The sequence below is a fragment of the Ursus maritimus genome, unplaced genomic scaffold (assembly GCF_017311325.1).
Source record: "Ursus maritimus isolate PB19 unplaced genomic scaffold, ASM1731132v1 scaffold_24, whole genome shotgun sequence".
Classification (NCBI taxonomy): domain Eukaryota; kingdom Metazoa; phylum Chordata; class Mammalia; order Carnivora; family Ursidae; genus Ursus; species Ursus maritimus.
Genome location: NW_024424897.1, coordinates 3,501,414 through 3,523,434, shown reverse-complemented (window position 1 = coordinate 3,523,434; position 22,021 = coordinate 3,501,414). Strand labels below are relative to the sequence as shown.

General features: G+C 54.7%; 1 protein-coding gene and 1 long non-coding RNA gene across 3 annotated transcripts in view; one reads left to right on the top strand and one right to left on the bottom strand.

The window, feature by feature from the left end:
• Positions 1 to 3,080: 3,080 nt before the first annotated feature.
• Positions 3,081 to 13,081, top strand: LOC103665790. 2 transcript variants are annotated; one of them, XR_005837306.1, is made up of 3 exons: positions 3,081 to 3,425; positions 12,584 to 12,691; positions 12,809 to 13,081. It is a non-coding gene; the product is annotated as an uncharacterized LOC103665790 (long non-coding RNA). The 2 variants fall into 2 exon arrangements; XR_569393.2 differs by lacking the exon at positions 3,081 to 3,425 and having other exon boundaries at positions 11,257 to 12,691.
• The window catches only part of TIMP2 (TIMP metallopeptidase inhibitor 2), a 43,223-nt gene continuing 30,167 nt past the window's right edge, over positions 8,966 to 22,021 (bottom strand). The window contains exons 2-5 of the mRNA XM_040640099.1: positions 19,662 to 19,762; positions 17,532 to 17,640; positions 11,125 to 11,249; positions 8,966 to 9,275 (exon numbers count right to left, since the gene is read on the bottom strand). Of these exons, the coding sequence (XP_040496033.1) occupies positions 9,078 to 9,275; positions 11,125 to 11,249; positions 17,532 to 17,640; positions 19,662 to 19,762 (533 nt within the window). The 3' untranslated portion in view covers positions 8,966 to 9,077. The remainder of the gene's footprint in view (positions 9,276 to 11,124; positions 11,250 to 17,531; positions 17,641 to 19,661; positions 19,763 to 22,021) is intronic.

Below are 22,021 nucleotides of genomic sequence, written 5' to 3'. Positions count from 1 at the left end.
CTAAGCCTCCCTTTCCTCATCTGTGGAATAAAGGCGATTTCCAGCAGGTCTCTTAACAACACTGAAGACATTTGCTTCCGTTGCTGAGCTGATACTATGTCTCAGACACCTAGTCGACTGCTTTGCCCACGTGAGATGCTTTAATCCTCATGGCAAGCCTACAAAAAGATGCTGTTCCCTTTTTACAGATGAAAAAACTGAGTGTACCATCCCCGCAAGCAAGCAGTGATGTGAGGGTTTCAACCCAAGTTCGTCAGGCTCCAGGTTCACACCTGTAGTTCAGGCCCTCAGGGAACCCCAAAATTCTGGTGAAGTGACAGATGAATTGCCTGACAGGCCTCCATCCTGCTTGAGGATGTAATCTGAGCCCCAGAAGTTGGGAGGAGCCTTTGGCCAGCCACACTCCCACCCTAACTCCCCCTTCAGAGTCTCTCGAAGAAGCCTCAGAATGGAATCTCCTTGAGATATGTTCACGGGGGCCTTTCCTAAAGTGCTCACTCTCAAAGGTTACCAGAGAAATGCAAATTAAAACCGCACCGTGGGACATTTCACACCCACTAGAACAGCTAAAATTAAAAAGACTACATGTTGGAGAGAACGTGAAGCACACCCCTGGGAGTATAAACGATGCAAGCATTTTGGAAAGAAAAGTGAAATGTTTCTTTGAAGTAAGAGACACCCAGCCCATGGCCGTGGCTACCCCACTCTAACTATGCCTGCAGCCCGGTAAATGGCACATGTGCAGGTGCCCACCTCTCTCCCCCGATCTCTGGAATGGTGGTCCAGGAAGGGCCTGCTGGTCATCTCCCTGCAGGGTCCACAAGCACTTCAAACTCACCATACCCGCCCAGAAACGGGTGCCTCCCCACTGCCTCCCCTAAGCTGCCTCTCTTTTTCTGCCCTGTTGGCCACTTGGCTGCTCTGCTGGAGCTCAGACCAAATCCTTGCCCTTTTCTGCTTTCCAGGCACCCTGGTGTCCCCGAGTGTCTGGCCACTGGGGGTCACTGGCGAGACTGGAGGGCAAAGGAAAGGGGAAGCGGGACCTTTCTCTCCCTCCCTCGGAATGCCGCATCCAGAGAGGAGCATTCTCTGCCTCCCCCTCCCCAAGCCATCCCCTCCCTGGGCTCTTGCAGGCCTCTTCCTGCCTCTGACCCTCCATCGGAGAAGGGCTAACAGCTGCCTATTGTTCTCTAGCTGGCTTCCGTCATGATGGAACTAATCCCTGCGTTAATCCCCTCTGTTTGAAAGGCTGTACGGAGTGGTTTCGGTGTTCCTGATTGGACCCAGGTTGATCCAGACCCCAACATCCACCTTCCTGGCCCCATGTAAATCATCCATCAACCAATTTTGCTAATCTTACTTCTCAAATATTCCTCAAACCACTCTCTTCCCTCCATCTAATTGCCCAAATAGAGCGCCTCTCCATCTTCACCTGCATTACTGGAATGGCCAAACCCATCCCTCGAACTGCCAGATAGAATAATATGTTTAGAAGGTCTACCCGAAAACACCGTGCATCTGTCTGAACCCTTCCCCGTCCCTTGAAGCTCGGGAAAATCAAGCTCTCCTCAGCATGGTCTCTAATGGCCCTTGGGGGCTGGCTCCGCGCCTGCTTTTTTTCCTCATTCCCCAGCCACTCCCTGCCCTGGATCCTCTGGTGGAGCTAAATCCAAATGCCCCCTAGGCCCTAATCAGGTTATCTCTGCTCCAGGCTCATGCTGGTCTTTGCCCTAAATTCCGTTTCCCGCTTGCCCTTCTATAACATCCTCGGGCACTACCTCCTCCAGGAAGTCTTCCTAGATTTCCTCCATCCCTGCCATTAGGTTGGCGTTGCCTTGGGCCGGTTGCACATTCCACTTACACACTCAATTGGAATGTTCTCTGGTCTTCTCCCTCCCCGTGACGACTGGTAAAGCTCTCACGATGTCTCCCTCATCTCATTGCAGGTACACTGTGCATAAATGTCTATGAAACCCAACCAAACAAAAAATGACATGCTCAAGATGAGACCACTTAATAATCTCTAAATCCTGAAGGAGAAAAGTAGAGGAACACTGGAGATTCACGAGGAGTCTCTCTCTCTCACACACACACACTATAACCAAAATGAATCAAACGAGAATTTGCCTTAAGAAACAAAGCGCATTACCAGATTAACAGTACTGCTGCCCAGGAGTCGCCTGTGCCCGGCCAAAGATACGCGCTAATTTCTGGAGAGACCGCAATCGCATCTCTAACTGTAAATTAGTAATTCTGACTTTCATATCAGTTGCTGTGAGTTTGGTTCCTATGAGTTGTTCTGGCTGGGCCTACAAAACCCTAACAATTTCCTCTTTTCTAGACACTGCCAAATTCAGATCCAAACCCTCCCCTGGCTGCGCTCACCAAGGAAAAGCCACACGATGGATTCCCAGAGCCGTTTTAGACCTCTCCTTGGACTATGGATGGCCTGCAATGGAATTTGGCCCATAAAGATCTTACTTTTTCATGAATGTGTTTGGTGGTTTGGCCAAAAAGTAGCCAACAGGCCTTAAATTCCTGTGCCGGCCACTGGCCTGCCTCCTCCTTCCCTCCCAGGGCAGTTTTCTCTCTAAAACACAAACGAACCCAGCATAAACACACAGGTGTGTATTTTCTCTGCGCGCATAGGAATCGCTGTCCCCAACTGCTGACACCGAAATCCTGCTTGAACCTTTACGGTGGCCATTCGTGTCCCGCTGTCCTCAGGATGCCTCCCCGTCCTTGCCCCAAATTGCCTCTCACTTCATTCTTTTGGGTTTCACTCCCTTCCTTAGGTCCCATTGGTTGTTCTCTGAAACACAATGTTACTTTGCACAGCGCTGTTACTATTCTTTTTGAAGCAAGGCATGTATCCTCGTTTGGCCTCAGGACTTGATTATATACATTTTTCAAGAGTGTTCGAGACCTTCTCTTAAATCCCAGCACCACCTTGCATTGGAGCCTCTGACTCCAGCGCTGCCCGGCGTGGCACTGAGAGAGGCTCTACTGGACTGTTCCTTGCCGCGTCTGGGCCTGCCTGGGGCCGAGGTGGGTACAGGCCCAGGGGGCCCAGGCCGGAAGCTGCCTGTAGTGAGTTCAGTAGTGACTAATTCTCTCCAGAGCCTGGAAGAGGAAGTGACAGGTGTCACTCCCAAGCCAGAGGCTGACAATCTGCCAGGCCTCCCTCCTTCCTCTTTGTGGCTAAAAAGGAAGGGCTCTGAGGCTTCAGAAGGTGGTGGGGACACAGAGGGAAAGAGCCCAGGTNNNCCTGAATCGCCCGTGGAAGTCATCCAGCCAACGTCCCCACTGGTCCCGGCAAGAAACGCGCACCTGTCGTTTGCTGCTGAGACGCCAGCTTTGTTTGCCGCAGCGTCCAGCGCGTCCGCGGCTGGCAGACTTTGGCTCCCAGATCACAGGAAGTCAGGGTAAGTCTTTCGGGCTCAGCGGTTGTGGGGTGCTGCATCCAGTGCCAAGCCCCAGCATCTGGGACTATGGCAGAGGGGGTTCGACACACCTGGTGTGCTTGGGGAAGCTGTCCTACAATGACGGGGGGCCGCCACACCCCAGTTTGCTCAGGGCAGTCCTGGTTTATACCTATTGACCCCACTCATTGAAAGCACCGTCTTCTCTCTCAAAAGTGACCCCGTTTGGAAGATAAATTATATAGAGATGAATCTTTCAGATAACTGAATCTTACCCTCTCTAAGTTCACACATGGCCACCTGTAACAGGTATTTTGGTGTTTTGGTGTGTCTTAATGGAGACTGGGATTTTATTGTCATCCTTGCTTCAAAGCTCATAAAAAGGAAGATACATTTGTATTTGTTCTGAAAACAATAGAAAACAAAAGGGAAGCCACTATGCAGCTCTTCGTGCAGAGAGAAGGCAAACATCACCAGGTGGGAGGCGACCCGCGGAGGGTAGCGTGCTTGCACAGCTGTGTTCTGGGGGCTCGTGGTCCTCAGGGATGCTGCAGAGGAGGCCAGACCCTGCCTCTGCCTGGGTTGGATCCCAGCCCCAGTGCTTGCTGGCTGGGTGCCTGGGAAATGGACCTCTCTAGGCCTCAGACTCCTTATCTACCAACCAAGACCGATGAGAGCACAGACTTCTCGGAGTTGGCAAGTGTCACCTAGGATAATGGATGTGAAACCCTCGGTGCCAGTCCTGGTGTGGACTAAACGTGAGATTTGGGGTTATTATTATCAGAATGACTTGCTAAGCCATTGCCCACGGGGGTTTAGCATTGGAGTCTCCTGAGCCTGGGGAAAGGTCGTAAACAGGAAAGGGGCAGGGCGTGTATGCAAGCCCCACAGCAAGCCTGGGACTGCTCTCCTCCAGAAGGCCTGCGTCCGGGGTTGCTGTCTGGGAACTGGGATTCCGGTTGGGTTCCCCCGTTCTCTGATAAGAATGGATCCTGGGGGGGCACCTGGGGGGCGCAGTCGTTGAGCGTCTGCCTTCGGCTCAGGGCGTGATCCCAGCATTCCAGGATCGAGCCCCACATCGGGCTCCTCCGCTGGGAGCCTGCTTCTTCCTCTCCCACTCCCCCTGCTTGTGTTCCCACTCTCGCTGGCTGTTTCTCTCTGTCAAATTAATAAATAAAATCTTTGAAAAAAAAAAGAATGGATCCTGGGGACACCTGGCTGGTTCAGTCGGGGGAGTGTGCCACTCTTGATCTCGGGGTTGTGCGTTCGAGCACCGTGTTGGTTGTGGAGATGACTTAGAAAAACAAAAGCAACAAAAAAGCATGGATCCTGTGCCTCAAGCACTTATGTCAAGCACCTGCTTTTCTTCCGGGAGGCTGGAATTCTGCTACACGCTGGGCAGAGGGTGCCGGCATGACCAGCACCCAGTAAAAACTGCCGGGGGTTAGGTCTGTGTTGAGCCTCCCTGGTTGGAATCTTGCACCTGGAGCTCCCCACCTCCCACAACTTCGCTTGAAGGGAAACATGTTGGGTGGCCTAAAAACAAACATTAATCTTTCAGCTTTATTTCCAGGTCCTGTATGCAGCATTGCCTCTGCACCCCATTTTGGGTCCCATCCCCAAACCCTCTTTAGCACTCGACCTTTCTGTTATTGGCCCCCGCCTGACAGCCCCAGCATTTTGCAGCATTTCGGATTTGGACTTGCCTCACGTTTTTGTTTCAATTAATTGGAAAGGAATATTCTTCCCAGTTGTCACAGAACAAAAATGGACAGAATCGTGTTTCCGAATGTCTTCTTTCTTTCCCGGTTTGTTTCCCGGAGGAGAAAATCTGCTGTCAGAGCTTGATGGTTTCCCCAAATCAAAGCACTGCCTTTCACTGCCGGGGACGCACGGCCACCGAGTGGGGCAAGGCGAGCTGTGGGGCCGCTCTGAGCTCGAACCCGAGGCTAAAGATAGGACCTGTTCGTGCAGGGGCTTCAAAGTCTTCATGCAGAATCCCTTGTAATGGCAAGTTGTCCATAATAAAACTGACCCCAATAAAAGATCTGTTAGCTCCACTGTCTCGTCGGTAAGTTAGATCAGGGAACAGCTAGTGCTACCCAAACTTCTAGAGGTTTTAACCAGCCCTGGCGGCCGGCCCCGGGACCCTTCACACTGGACCCTGCAGGGTCCGTTGCTGCGTTTCCATTTTGAACCCGCATGTGTCTGTTGGGGGTTCAGACCCGAGGCCCCACGCACGTTCCTTTCACAGAAAGCGAGGCTGAGGGGGGAAGAATGGTGTCTGGAGACTCCCTAACAGTCTGCTTACCCCGTATGTGGGTCCTCAAACCGATTCGAAATGGCTTGCCAAGATGGAGACAGCTCGGATAATGACCGGGTCACGGGTGCGTGGAGTTCGTTAGATCACGCTCTGCGTTGTGTTTTGTTTTTTTAATATGTTTGAAAATTTCCATAACGAGAAGTGCTTTTCAGAAGTCACATTTGACCTAAACTACATAAAAGAAAGGAAATGGGTAGCAGTCGTCTGGTGGGTTTGCTGTGACCCCATGGGGCCTGCGGTCCGGAGGGGCACAGATGCTGGGGAAGGTCATTTGCACGACATGTTCAAGTTTAAATTATGACGGGGTCATCTTTCCCAGCTGGAGAGGAGGAGAGCGGGGATGGGGACAAAAGAGCCTGGAGAGCAGCTGCCATGCACGGCCCTCGTTAGGGTCCTGACGCAAGCCAGGGGACCGTAAAAAAGCACTGACAAGACCATGGGACCTGCCCGCATGTTGACTAGATGCCAGTGGATCCCTCAAAGCACCCGGGCCTCTCTTTCTCTTGGGGACACATGTCCACCTCCACAGGACAGGCTCCCCTGGAGGTGTTTGGTTCCTAAGCTAGGAAGCGACAGCTCCGAGCGTCGGATCCAGCCACACACACAGAGCCAACGTTCTTGATAATACTGTTTATTGTCCATTGACCGAGCGATCACTCAAGAATGATACAAAGCATCGGAGACATGCGCAGTCTGCTTGTCAACGTTCAACAGCTCTCACGTGTTCCCAGCACAGGAAGGTCTCAGACTTCATAGTCCAGCAAAAACACATTGCCCAAAAGTTAAAAAAAAAAAACAAAAAAAAAAACAAAAAACCAAAAACCCAAGCAAAAACAAACACAATCAAACAAAGCTTTAAATTACGGCAGATGTCCGATATTTCTTAATACTTATCAAGCAAAGGTTTGAAAAGAACTACAATGTAAACTTCATTTAAATATTTTGAGTTGCTTGCATGAAGACAAGAATGGAATGAAGAACGAGCAGTGTGCAGAACGTAACACATAAATTAAACGACGCCGAATGGAGAGGCTTCCTCAGCTACATGCACGTTGCAACTGTTCACTCTGACGTGTCTGAGTGGCTTTGTCTCTCGGCTGCCACTGGGCACCTCATCTTGAATTTTTTGTTTCTGTTTTTGTTTTCTGCTCAGCATGGCTAGAAGACAATGTGTGTGGATTGAGTATAAAGGCCATTTTTTAGAACCACCGACTCAAAGATCCTTTACTTTGTAATGATCTGAAGCGGAGAACAAAAAGTAGCAGATGGAAAAAGCAACCATACTCAAAGAAGGAAAGAAAAGATCTGAAGGGACCCACCATCATAGGCTAGCTACCATGCCATGCTTTCCATTCTGGGTCAAAAGCTTCCACGATGCAGAAACCTTAAAAAAAAAGTGCAAGTCTAACACCTACCAAGGGTAATAAAAAAACACAGCACAGGAATGATTACAACTGATGTCGGAAACAAACCAAAACATTTAAAAAATCAGCAGAAACAGGAGTAAATGTTACATATGATAACACCATACAGGAAGCAAACAGGGGTGGGGTGTTATATTGATTGGAGGGGTCTGGTGTTCTTGTATATACTGAAATCACATGGACTGGTCCATTATGACATCTTACAAACTTTCTATCACTGTACAGCATGAAAGCGGCCTTGACGCGGGGGCGGATCCCTGGCTAGTCCCCTAGTCTGCCCTGGAAAGGGCAGTCATCAAAATCTGTGCTGACCAGGTCCCGGCAGGCATGGGGGTTATTACACGCCACCTGGGGGTCAGGAGTCTTACAGGTGGTCTGGGGTCACCGCAGAGTAGAGCAATGCTGAAGAACGTAGTGACTTTGGAAGCATTCTGCAGGAGGACCACTCGCAGGCTGACACGCTCGGGTTTCCGGGTTTCCGTGCGTGCTCGCGCACGTGCTCGCGCACGTGTACGTTTGCGTAATTTGCGCGAAAAGCTCAGATCAGTTTATACTGCATACAAGTAGGAAGAAAAAGATGACTTTTTGTTACTAAGAGATTTCTGCCTGCCTTAACCCCCATTTTCCTGGCAGCAGAAAGCCACGCTTGGGGAACGCGTTCTCTAGTCCCCTGGGACGTTTCTTTGACCGAGATCAAATGTGACAAATCTAAGTGGAGGCTGGTGCGGCGGGGATTTGGCTTCACAGATTATCTGAGAATTCATCTTTAGGAAAATGAGATGTTGGCCACAGTATCCCGCAGGCCCAGAAAGAGATTCACGGAACCCACCTACCTCCCCGATTTTTCCCTTCCTAGGTAAGACTTGACAACACGCCCAGCTAACTTCACTCCCAGAGACCCCACGCCCAGCACAGTGACTGTCCGTTTTTGCAGCGGGTCACGGTAAAGCTGTGGCACTTGCTTGGGGGGGGGGGTCTGAGGTGCGTTGGGGGGCACAGCAGGGCCTGGTTTTCGATGTCCTCAGGATGTGCAAACAGCACAGCCAGCCCGCGCCACTGGCCACACACAACCCCTTGCGAAGCCAACGTGTACGACTCAGGCGGATGCCCGACGCCAGGAGGAGGAAGCCAGACTCACTTGACAAACCCGGGAATAAATGGCCAGGGGAGCCCAGTGTCCCCCCAAACGTCTGCCCTCAGGGCAGAATGCCACGGACTCCCCCCCGCATCAGGGTGCGTGGTGGGGGGACTGAAAAGGACTTGGCTGAAGCTGTCGCCCACATCGTACAAGGCTCTGCAGCGTGGCTCCCACTGCGATTCTGCGGGTTAACGGGACTAACTGGGACCCCTTCAAGAGCGAGCCACTGGCCCAGGGCGGCCTCTGTATTTACGGGAGTCACAGGTGCTGGGAGTCCGTGATGGGCACAAAGGACACAGGGGTGCTCGCGAGGGGCGGGGACCACCACCCTAGGACCAGAGGTGTGGAAGCTGCAGGAAACGAGGGACATGCCCCTCTCGAGATGAAAGGGACCTGGTAGGCCTGCTACACAGTCTTGCAACGACCCTCAAAAGTTTCTGCAAAATGCACATTCCCAGGCTCTGCCCCGACCAGGCCTGGGGGCTCCTGCGTACGGGCCGCCCGCTCAGTGTTTGTGACAGTGCGAGGGCTGGGGCTGGGCCCGTGCATCCCACCCCTGCCCGCACCCAGGGATGCCCAGGCTGGCGGATGGGGGTGTGGGACCGCAACCACGTTTAAAAGGGCAATGGGGGTGGGAGGAGACTCACACTAATTTAGACCCACTTGGATGACTGTTTTATTCATGCTGTTTCCGGGAAGGGATGTCAGAGCTGGACCAGTCTAAACTCTTGGAGGCTTTTCCGTTGGCCAAAGGGGTGCTGTTGGCCAGCTTACGGGTCCTCAATATCGAGAAACTCCTGCTTGGGGGGCGCCGCTCCGCGGTACCACGCACAAGAGCCGTCGCTTCTCTTGATGCAGGCGAAGAACTTGGCCTGATGCCCGTTGATGTTCTTCTCCGTGACCCAGTCCATCCAGAGGCACTCGTCCGGAGACGAGATGTAGCATGGGATCATGGGGCAGCGCGCGATCTAGGAAGAAGGACACGGAGGCGGTCCGGTCAGGGACAGAGGCCGCTCAGGGGGCATCTCCAGAGCCTAGCCACGTGCCCGGCAGAGACGGTCAAGGGCAGTTTGTCCACGTGAGCACAGTGGCGGGGGAGGGAACAGGGGCTCGAGCTGAACCTGCTCCATCAGCAGCCCTTCCTGAGCACCCCCTACTCTCTAAACTGCAGCGGGCAGCCTGCCTGGGTGGGGGGATGGGGCCTGGGGGGACCCCTGTGCACAGCTCCCGCCCCCCCAGCTGCTGCAGGTGCCCCTCTGCTTTGGGCCATCTGGTCTGCCGTCTCTGAGCATGCTGCAAAGGCCTCAGTGTGGCCCCACCCTCCCAGAACCACCACCACAGAGGGCCTTATATTTCCTGGAGCTAGCTAGGTTCCGTCAAATAAAAAGGATGGTGTCTTGCTCCGAAGCACGCATGGGCTTTGAGGGGGTCGGCAAGTAGCACTGTGGTGGGGGAACTTGAGTCCACAAGTGGGAAAGGGAAGAACTCAGTTTTGTTCGGCTGTGAATTTTTAAATTTAAATTCAATTAACATACAGTGTATTATTACTTTCAGAGTTCAGTGATTCATCAGTCTTATATCAGGTGCCCTCCTTAATGCCCATCACCCAGTTACCCCATCCCCCACTCCCCTCCAGCAACCCTCAGTTTGTTTCCTATGCTTAAGAGTCTCTTATGGTTTGCCTCCTTCTCTGATTTCATCTTGTTCTATTTTTCCCTCCGTTTCTCTATGCTCCTGTTCTGTTTCTTAAATTCCACCCATGAGTGAAATCATGTAATTGTTTTTCTCTGACTTATTTCGCTCAGCATAATAGCCTCTAGTTCCAACCACGTTGTTGCAAATGGCCAGATTTCACTCGTTTGGACGCTGAAGAACTCCGTTTTAATCTCAAGTTGGGCAATGATGCGTTTGCTCCACGTACGCGCAGCTGTAGGTCAGAATTCACATTCCGAACGGGGTAAGGGACTGGCTGGCGTTGATGGACCGCGGAAGCAAGAGCGCCTATCAGCAAAAGCCAATCCCTGCAGCCTTCCGGCCCCAGACCCACTTCCGGTGGCAGAGGGGCCTGGCCCCTGGCGGGGCTTCCTGTGCTGGGGCTGGAGGCACAGGCGGTGGGGACCAAGGGCAGCAGGAGACAGAGGACCCAAGCCTGGGCCGTGGAGATCTCACTGTCTAAAGCTGCACATATCGTCAGTGCTGCTCTGGCTGCACCTCGCACCACCTCTGGGCTGCGTTTTTTTTTTTTAAGATTTTATTTATTTATTTATTGGGCGGGGGGCACGAGCAGGGGGAGCAGCAGACTTCCCACTGAGCAGGGAGCCCCATGCAGGGCTTGATCCCAGGACCCCAAGATCATGACCTGAGCTGAAGGCAGATGCTTCACCGACTGAGCCCCCCAGGTGCCCTTCTGGGCTGCTTTTAAGAAGGGGACGGGGTGTCAGGGTCCTCTGTGGGCCCAGTGCGTGGAAATGGCTCGGACGTTCTTTCCCAAGGCACTCAAATCTTTGCACCACGAACAGCATCCATAGAAGGTACTCACAGCCCCCTGTTCGCCCCATGAAATTCCTCCCCCTGGAAGGCTCTCCTTCCTAGAAGCTCCAGGCCACAGAGCCAGATTGCCATGACCTCCCAAATATCCCTCGGCAGGGGCAAGCCTCGGGGCTCTGTCCCCGGCCAGACAGCCGCACTGGTAGCAAGGCCGTACCTCCCCAGAGCCCAGTCCTCAGGACCCCGTGGACGGAGAGGCCCTGGAAAGCCAAGGATCAAAGCCCGGCGGTCTCCCTGGAGACGGAAGTGATGAGGTCAAGGCCAGCTTACCTTGCACTCACAGCCCATCTGGTACCTGTGGTTCAGGCTCTTCTTCTGGGTGGTGCTCAGGGTGTCCCAGGGCACGATGAAGTCACACAGGGTGATGTGCATCTTGCCGTTCCCCTCGGCCTTTCCTGAGGAGACAGAGATATCCAAGCTCAGGGCAAGTCACAGGTCCTCCTCCTCCCGCCGCCCCCCGCCCCCGAGTACGGCTTGGGTGTGTCGAGGCTCACTGCTCACAGTACCGCGTGTTGGGGGCTGAGCTGCGGCCTCTCCAAAATCCCCAAACTCCTGACCCCCAGCACCTCAGAAATGTGCTTGTGTTTGGACACGGGTCTTTCGTGAGGTGATGGCGTTAACCGAGATCCCATGGGGGGGGCCACATACAATAAGAACGGGGTCCTATAAAGATGAGATCAGGACCCAGACAGGCACAGAGGGGACACGGCCATCTGCGAGCCCAGGAGAGAGGCTTCGGGGAACCAGCCTGCCCATGCCTGATGCTGGGCCCCCCCGACCCCCGGACTGCGAGGGACTCAATCCCTGGTCACGGCAGCGCAAGCTGACGGATACACCAGGATTGTGTGTGCCAAGCAGAATGAACACTCGAGAGCACTTGGCGGACACGGGAAGAAAACCGACAGCGAGCACTTAGCTGCGGTTCCTTCCAACGCTCTTCCACGCACGTGATTCCGCACGAAAGAGATCACATCGCACGTAGATCACGTTGTTTCCCGCTTTAGTTTTCACACACATGTCCTCCATTTGATCTTGAACTTGTCTGGGTTTTTCCACCACAAACAGCAAAAACATGGAATTTTATAAAATTGGAAATCGGCTCCGCATTCCCTTCACGGCGGGGGGAGGGGGCAGCACTCTTTGTCTCTTCTCCCGCAGGCTCCTGACTCCGCTCCCTCCTTTCCTCCGCCCAAGAGTTCGAAGGGTTTGTGCTGGGGACGGCCTTGGCATCAGCCGGGCAGGACACAAAGATGAAATGAGGGCTGGAGAGGTCATGTCAAATCTCAGCCCTCCAGCTGCCATGGCACCTTGTCAACAGCCACAGAGGCAGGGCGGCGGGAGGCTCCCGAGGGGCCGACCGGAGCCTCGGGCTGCACCCCGGGCTCTCCACTTGACAAAGCTCCGGGACATCCAACGTAATGATCTCAGGCACAGCACAGGCCGTGAAGAATCCACTAATAGACATATAGTTCGGTGAATAATGCAGCTTGTATGCTAAGAATGCACCCCTGAGGGGAATACATCGCCCCGTGATCTCTGGCCAGGGGAAAGGCGTGTTGGCTGGCCCGAGGCCTCAAGCAGGCACAGGGACATCCTGTGTGCCGGGCAGGTGGCAGGAGGCACTCCCTCGATGTGAATTCTGATGCTCTGTCTTCTGATTTAACGGCTCCCCTTACCTTCGGGAGCTCTATTTTCCCTTGTGTCTGTTCGGACTTGAATGACGTTCCAGGTGAAGAGAAGGGACAAGGAGCAGGGTTGCTACTGGACAGCATTTATTCTGACTCCTAACAACTAATGGAAGAGAAGTGTTTGGCCGGCTCGAAATACTTCCAAATAGGTACTTGGGCTTTTTTTTTTTTTTAACTGTATAGCCATTTTGTATGAGTTCAGAGTAGCTGAGGAAGGGGGAAAACAGGTGACAAGTAACTCGTTCCTATCTCCTGCTTCCTTCCAGAACGTACAGCCCATGCAGGTGCATATGGACCACAGCCCTCCCCCGGCCCCGCCTCCTCCGTGCTGGCTCCGCCCCCCAAACGCCTGCAGTGATGTCTGCGGCCTCGCCAGGCTGTCATCCATGTCCTGCTCCACGTCTGTCTTTGCCTTTCTTCTGTCCCCTGCTCCTCAACCAGATCATAAGCATGAAGGGTAAGAGTTCAGTCTGCGTCCGTTTTTATTCACAGCTCCTCACACATAGTAATCGCTCAATAAAAGTGTACTGACAACAGTGCGGGTATTTGTTCCAACAGTTCGCTTCATTATCGGCCTTTTTTGCTATCTTCCCTTTTGACCTTTTCGCCACCAATCCAAGCTCCCGCCGAGAGCAGGACAGGGAAGGACACGGAGACGCAATACAAACTGTGTATCTTGTACGGCCCTGGCTAAGCTCCTGTTTACCTTGGGTGTCACTTACAAACGACGCAGCATCTCAGAATGTTCCAAGGACACCCTTTCTGTACAGGCACAGTTATTACGACTTGGTTGGGCACGCACCATGTGAACATCTGTTACAACATCCTCCCACGTGCGCCTTGGAAAAACGCACAGTCTCTCTTGGAGAGAAAAACAGGAATTAATTAAAATTTGTAACTGAAGGCTGTAGGTTTCTTTTTCCTCTTGGAGGAGAGGACTGCAGAAGAAAATTATAGGGCCAATTCTATCGCAGTTCCTGAACATGAGCGTCTCCTGGTGCCCAGCTCAACATGTGAACTTGAGTCATCAGCCCAAGAGGAGGTGGGCTGCCTCGGGCCATGCGGTCACTCCTGGGGCCACTGCCAGGGCTGGCTGAGTGGTTTACTGTGCCCCGTGATTTCTGGGTGGCCCGTCCTGACTCCAGGACAAGATGGAGAGTCTGTGCTCAGAAAGTAAACACCAGACTTGACCCAGAGCCATCTCACTGAGCTGCGGAAAGACGTCAGCTCAGCGAGGTCCCCCTGTAACGGGTGCGCCGGCCCCTGCTGGACGTGCCTGCTCGGGATCTTAGGCTCCGTGGCCAGTTAGCAAACTCAAATGTGCCCCATGTTACTTGCTTCCAGTATTAAACATGAAAGGGTGAAAGGCAATAGACGCAGTTACAAACAGATGTATCTTCCAACAAAATGTATCTTCTTCCTTTTTACTACAAGCGGAGCTACCGTGTGGACGGTTCCGGCTGCAGCAAGCCCAGCAGATGCGCTCCAGTTACTCGGAGGATCGTCTTCTTGTTCCGACTGGGGACAGTTTAACAGACCCGTGTGCAGGAACAGCACAGGACACATATGTGTCACATGATAAATAACCTCTGACGGCAAATAGGAGCGAGCGAGCTTCTGCACGAGAACAGCAATATTAGCAGGGTTACTGAGATGATTGGGCTCTCTGCCTTCGACTCACGACGCTTCAGGCGGACACAGAAGCCTCTTTCTTCCAGAAGAGATGCTGAGCAAAACAGAGGAAGAGACTCTCCTACCATGTCTCCCGAACTAACACAAAGCCACCGCTCACAAGATAATCGCCACCGAGCTGCCATGTGCAGCCTCCACCCTCGGCTCTTGTTCGAGACCCACACTTCCTACGCAGCCACGCGCGCTTTGTGGCCAGCGGGACGGGGCCGTACGGGAGCCACGTACTCAGCACACACACTGCACGCCAGGGCTCCTGACGGCTGGACATAATCCGTCTTCCGGGCCATCCTCCCTGCAGTCCGGACTGTCCATCTCATGGAACAAAGGGCAGTGCCAAGGTCCTCGGGATCTCTGGGCAAGAGGCAGGACGGACCGACCCGCAGATGAAAGTCATGTCCCACATGTACCTCCGTAAGGGGAGTGGCTGAGCTCGGCCCCTGGGGCTCAGCCCTCCTGTGTGTGTGCTGACCAGCTACTCGGCCCCTCTGCGATGAAAGGTCTGCGTCTGACCCAGGGCAGGGAAGGTTCTGGTTAGATGCCAGCTCTCAGCCCTGGAGATACCCTGGACTCTCCTGGGGAGCTTTAGAAATGCTGATGCCCGGGCCGCAGCCCTGGAGATTCTGCTCGGAATTGGTCTACGGTGGCACCTGGAATTCAGGATTTCTACCAGACTCCCCGAGAAATTCCAGCGGGCCGTGCAGGTGGAAGGCTGCTGGCTCCGATGCTGGGGCGGTGAGACTGCTAACACCTGGACCACACGGACGAAGAAGCGGAGTGCCACAGATCTGGGAGTCAGGGAGGTTCTGCCGGCAGTGCGGCCCAGGCACAGGTGTGCTGAGAAATGCCTACCACCCGGCTCCCCACCCCCCACCCCCCAGGAGAAAGAGCTCCAGTGCCCGGCACCTGCCAGAATTTGTGCGGCAGACGCTTACGCCCCGATTTCAAGGTACCAACGAGACATCAACCAGAACGTAACCATCGGTGCGTGAAAGTGGGTTCGGGCCGTCAGGGCCAGGAAGAGGGCGATCCTATTTCTATCAACAGGGAGACGGCGACGCCTGTTGTATGAACCCAGACGTAGGTCACCTTCCCTCCCAGGAGCCCTCCCGGAGGACCCTGGGCCTCCCTCCTTCGGCGTGTGCGCTCCGCAGTCTGGCCGGCTGCCCTAGAGGGCGGTGTGAAGAGCCGGAGACCCAGGGCGAGGGGCTCCTTTTTAGGGGTTAGTCCTCAGGGACCAGCACACGACCTGGTGCTGGAAACAGAAGCCATTGATCCCTTAGGGCAACAGGTTCCCTGAGCCATGAGAGGTCTCGTCTCCCTTCCCTTCTCTCCACGGCTCATCCTTCTGACCATGAAAGCAATAGATGGCATTTGTAAAATTTTGCACATACGGGGAAGTATCAAGAGGAGATAAAACAGACGTTGCCCATCTCGGGCACACGCGGACCGGTCGTCTCCCAGCCCAGGCCGCGCCCCGCGTTCTGTGCACCTGCCCTGCCTTGCCGTCCCCCGTGTCATGGTGACAGCACCATCAGGAAGGTCCCTGCTTCGTGATTCTGTCCCCATACCTGTCTCTCTGGTTGACTCTGTTTTTCTTACTGTAAAAATAGCAGATACTGCAAATGTAAAATGGTGCAGCTGCTTTGGAAAACAGTCTGGCAGTTCCTCAAATGATTAAACATAGTCGCCATATGCCCTGAAATTCTACTCCTACGCATCGGCCCGAGAGGGATGAAAACACAGGCACGCAAACACGTGGTGATGGGCGCTGACAGCAGCGTCGTGCAGACGAGCCCAAAGGTGGAAACAACCCCAGTGTCCATCAGAAGACAAATGGGGGGACCCACTGGTCTATCCAAAGAACGGCCACAAAAAGGAGTGAAGCTCTAATTCACGCTACAATGTGGATGAACTTTACAAAAATGTCACGCTGAACACGGTGCTGAGTGAGGGACACCAGACACACAGGACCACAGAGTCTATGATTCCATTCACAGGACTCTGAAATAGGGAAACCCACGGAGTAAAAAAAAAAAAATAGATGGTGGATGCTGGAGCTGGGGGGAGGGGGGAGGGCTAGGAGGGCTACAACAGCCGGAGGGCACAGGGTTCTCTGACTGTGGCCGTGGCTGCAACCTGGTACCCAAAGCACCGAACGACGCCCTTTAAATGGGCGAACGGTATCCTGTGTGAGTTATAGTCAAGACAACTTAAAAAATCGTAGATGCTCATATAGTCAAGACAACTTAAAAAATCGTAGATGCACACTTAGAAAGGTCAGAAATGCCCATAAAGGAAGAAAAAAATCTCCCATCAACCCCAAGGAGAGGGACAGAAGTCTTAATGGAACGATGAACCAGGGACGCAGATGCCAGGCATGAGTGTCTTAAGGGAGGGAGGGGGGCGTTACCCAAGGAGAGGTGACAGCTGTGTCCTCTGCCCCACTCACACCCCACTGCATCTCCCCCCCGGCAGGGATCCCCACACGCGCAGCACGGCCGGGGTCAGTGCCAAATCTTCCAGATTCTTGGATCTTTGCACCTGCCACCCGAGACGGTCTCTTCCTCCGGAGCACTCGTTCGCTGCTCACAGTCCCCCCACCAAAAACAAACCCAACCCCTGTTTAATTTTCTTTCGTTTCTTCTCCTGCCCCCTCAGTGGGAGCGTGTGTGCACTCCCCTCCGGATATCCCCTCCTGAACTCCTGTCACGCCAGGCACAGTGCGAGGTGCCTCGTGGTGCCTGCTAAGTACGTGTTGATTTTCTAAATATCCTCAGTGGATTGGGGAGAAGCACGAATAACCCAAACAGAAGACAATCCCCCAAAGCACAAAGATCTGGATTCAGAATGTATTTTTATAGTTAAATCCAAATTGTATAATAGAATATAATGTCTGACCAGGGCAGCTGTCCCCTCCACTCCCCCATCTCCTCCCAAGTTGTGGGCTGACTCGTACTTCCCTAGGGAGCATTCCCAGCATCCGGCATGGGTCTCCCTTTCAGGAATAAAAGGCAAAAATTCTCACCTCTTGGTGTCCACCCGACCTCATGTGTCCTGTGGATACTGGTTTACTGTGTTTTCCCATCAAGTCACACTGGTTCCACTGTTGTGGGGGGCAGGCCAGAATGTACAGGAATTCTCGGACGGAAAGAGGCGGGGAAGCCCGGAGACTTCAGAACAGCCTCACGGTGTCACGGCTCTGTTGGGCCTCATGGTGTCTCAGGCTGCCCCTGCACCACAGAGACGCCACCCCGGACGGTCCCTAAGAACGTGCCCCATGCCTGTTCACAAACACACCTGCAATGAGATATTCCTTCTTGCCTCCGATGTCCAGCGAGACCCCGCATACGGCAGAGGAAGGAGCCGTGTAGATAAACTCTATGTCCTTGTCAGGGCCTTTGAACATCTGGAAAGACGAAAATGAGATGTGAGCAGAGCTGGCCTGCACAGCTAAGGAGGTCGCCCCCCCTCCCATTGACCCAGAACATCCTGGGGGCAGCCCAACCCACACCCGTGGGACCACCAGCATGGAAAAGGCGGACAGAAGGAACCAAGGAGCTAGATTAGAAGGTGACCATTCCCACTGCAGAGGGTTTCTCTGGAGACATTCGTCCCGTAGTGTGGCAGCTGTCAGCGGGCTGGGCACAACAGGGTCACCTGGAGGAACCCATCTCCGACAACACATGGGCTCTCCCTCCCACCGACAGGGTCACATCAGAAACTCCGGGGAGAGGCCTGCGGATCTCCAGTGACTCGGACCCGTCGTGGAGGACCGTTGCCTCTGTGGATTGCCAGGAACCCCGATCAAGCACTGGCTACGCGATGGGGGCACCCTTGCCTCCGTGGCCGCGGATGTGACCCCAGGGCCAGTGGGGTTTCACGTCTCAACTGTTGATCTACTGTCTTTTGGGGACATGCCTGCGGCCCAGGTGGAGGGGCGCATCGTTCCAACAGCCTGGCAGGAAGCGAGATCGCCGCAGCCAGGGGTTCCTGCTGCCCCACTGGGTGGGGACAGTGACAGGCGGGGACGTGAGCGTGCGCGGAGGATGGTCTTCACCCCAGCCGTGGGGTGCAGCCCAGCGGAGGCTGGGGGTGCCGGGGAGGGAGGCGGCGGGAAGGGGAACGCACACACACGCTCCGGGACCAGAGAACAGAGGATGAACAGGGCAGGTGCCCCCGGGCTTTGCGAGGCCACGGAACCTCGGGAGAGGGTTTTCGCCTAAACCAAGGTTACTAGTGTGGGGTTTGGGGAGGAGGGGTTGTTACAACAAGCAAACCCCAATACAACGGGGTCATCTCAATGTCACGATAACCCAGCTTTGTGAGCGCTCAGTCCAACCTACCCCAGGAAGGGTGAGGCGGCTGGTGACAAAGCACTCAGCCTCCCACTGAGGACAACACGCTGCTTTGGTGTTAACTCTTGCCTTTTCACGAGGCCTCGATGAGGTCGCAAGGGCAGAGACGGTCTCTCTCCCACTCACAGACGCCTAGGCTCTGAGAGAGCAGGTCACCCCCTCGAACGACATGATGCAACAATAAGCATTTCCTTGACCTTCTGATAACATTTACTTCCCGCTTCTTTCTAATTTTGTACGAAAATTAACACGGACCGCGACAACTCCTGCCTTTACAGAGCCCTCTCTCCAGCTAGAAACTAGGACTTCCTTCTCTCCTGAAAACCCAGCTGGTGACTGCTGACAATGACCACTTTCCTGCAGGGCGGGTCCTGTCCTTCCTAGCCCCCCCAATCTCCTCTCAAACACGGGCTCCTTGCCACACACCCTTGAACATGGACAACGCTCTGAGAAAACGGACCCCACCACCTGCCCCTCGGTGCACAGCCTCCCCGCCTGCCCGTCCCTCTCCCACCTGGCGGCCCCTCCTCTCCACCACGGGCCAGGCCGCAGTCTCCACGTCTCCCCCCACGTCCTCTTCTGGGAAGCTGGCCCCCACCACACCTGCCCACAGGACCCCTCCTTCCTCGTAGAATTTAAAGCCGAACAGGCAAGACTAGAGCCCACGGCACAGGCTGGGCGAGTGAGGGCTCCCAGACGCAGCGACCAAGCTCTGCTGCCTTCAAGCCTCACACTAGCTCAGCTGTGGACGGGCGCCCGCGGAACGTTCCACGGAAGCTCTGGCCACCTTCGTAACCATGCTGAGGCTCTGCCACACGCTCACTGCCCACCAAGATGAAGAGAACGCATTTCCGAAATAACCTAGTCGATGGGAACATAGCGTGTCCGCGCAGCTCTCCAGGCATTTACAGATTAAGGAAAATCGGACCGACTTGCGTCTGCTCCAGCGACGGCGGNACGGCATTCCTTGAGAAGGCAGGACACCGCGCCAGGGTCTGCCGCCGCTGGGGGACCCGACCTTGCTCCCGACCCTCCCGCGGCTCTGCCCAGTGGAGCGACTGGTCCCCGTTACCTTTATCTGCTTGATCTCGTACTGAATGCGCTTGATGGGGTTGCCGTAGATGTCATTCCCGGAGTCCACCTCCTTCGCGCTGACTGCTTTCGCCCTTATCACTGCAAAACAACGACACGGAGGTGAGCCGAGCCCCCACAGTGCCGTCCTGGCTCCGAGCAGCGGCACGATGAGCCCGGCCCCTCGCGTGGCATCGCACCCCACACACGCCGAGCGGGAGAGGCAAGAGGTAAAGCTCTGAGACCCCTTCTGGTCCCAGGATTCTTCAACGAGGATGTCGACAGGGGCCAAAAGCGGAAGCCTGGTCTCTCAGGACCAGCGGGGTGCCTGAGGGAGTCACTCAAAGCTCTTTGTTGATGCCCTGCTTGAGTGCTTGGGGCTTTTAAAAATCCCCTCCGGTGTGTATTCAGTGTGTATTCATCCGGGGCTGGGGAAGCAGATAAGCAAATTAACCGGCCACAATCATCATCATATAATTAAGGATGGTGAGATCCCTACCACCCAGCCTCCATCCAGAGGCGACTGGCAAACACGCTTTTTCAGGCTGAGGGCAGAGGGATAACTGCCTCTCCACGAGGCCCCGTCATTCCGGTTTGGGGGTCTTACAACTGAAGGGTCTATCCTGCTACTCATAATCTGTCCTAAAAGCGACCCTGAAAAACGTCCTGTGGGTGATTCTTTATAATAATAACAACACATATTCTATCAAGGGCACAACAGAGGAAGGGTCAGAGTGCTCTGCCCCCAAAGGAAACGCTCACGGGCCTCAGCCCAGACCCACGGGGCAGGTGCCAAGGAAGGAAGCCAAACGGAAAGAAAACGATCCCAGACCATGACACAAGATGAAGGAGAGGGGAAGAGGTGGGGCTGGGAAGGTTCTGGAACATTTGTCAGAGTCTGAGGCCGCTCATGGGCCGTGCACCACAGGGCTTCCTACCAGCCATTACGCCAGGACCCGGCCCCAGCCTGCACCCTGACGAGGCGAGGGTCAGCGTTCACGTGTCCCTGGGGCAGAGCCCTCCCTTGTTTCATTTGGAGGCTTATCAGCTGGTGGCATGGCCTGTTTTAATGGCTTTAAAAGCTTTGCCCTCCACAGCTCAGCTATGCAGGGTCACTCGGGTGAGTGCTCCGCTAACGTGGATGTGAGCAAAACAGAGCAATACGGAACAGACAGAGCCAGGCACAGAGGCGCCTCCGTCCTCCACCCCCGGTGGGGAACTCGCATCTTGGAACCCCCTGGCCCGGGCTGTCTTCGCCACAGAGCGGGGAGGCCCAGGCACGTGCATCCCATCTGTGCCCGTTCCCGGGCCCCAGCCTGGCACCAGGCGGCGGCCCCGCCCAGGCCCGAACCCCATGCTTCTGTCTTCTTCTGTCGGAGCTGAGTCATGACAGGCAGAGGCCGCAGGTTCCTGTTTCCCAGGCTAAGCCAGGCCCCCAGGCCCCAACCTGCAGAGCCACAGCTAGGAAACGCCACCCAGTGGGCCACGCAGCACCGAGGGCTCTGCCCTTGGTAGCGGGTCAGCCTGTTTCCAGTGGCTCCTCCTGCTCCCACCCTTCTCCACCCCCAGCACCAGCAGGCTTTTTATAGCCGCGTCCCTCCGGGCTCAAACGTCTTCCTCAGCCGCCCACTGCCCTCGTCGAAAATAGGACACCCCTCTGCAGCCTGGTACCAGCCAGCAGCTGTCCCCGTCAGCCCAGCTGCTCCCGCCTGCTGTTCTGCCAGTCCGTAACAGTCCCTTGAGCCCAAACCTGCCCAGGGGTGTCTCCCCCTCCGTACAGACAAGTCTCTTCTGCCCTGCATGCCATCTACCCCTCCCTGCCAGGAAAACTTCTATGCATCCTTCAAGACCCAGGTCACATTGCCCTTTCCTTGCTCTGGGAGATCCTGTCCTCCTGTGGCACTTGGCACATTCCACATCTCTCATCCATCCTGTTGGAAACACCTGTGCACCTGCCTGCTCAGGGGGCTTGTACCAGGCGCTACGTTCTGACCACAGTCAGTGCCCACTAGGTCCTTGCCAGATGGAACTGGGCCGTCCCTGAGACATCCGGGCAGCCCAGGTGAGTTTGTCTGTGGTCTCTCTCACTACCTGCCTCGTCTATACCCTACTGCGAGGCCACATGGGGAAGTGTTGATGCAAATCCCCAAATGTCCCAGATGAATGCCCCAGGCGTCACTGGGCGTGAGCACTGCCGCTGGCTGGTGGTATCAAACGGACCCGGAACGTCCAAGGGAGACAACAGTTCTGGGAGGAGCATTGCTGGATTTTACCAGGATACGCCCAATCCTGCATGCTTTCTCCAATTGCTTTTCAGAGGCCCACAACCCCACATGACGCTTCACCCAAAACAGCTCCTCA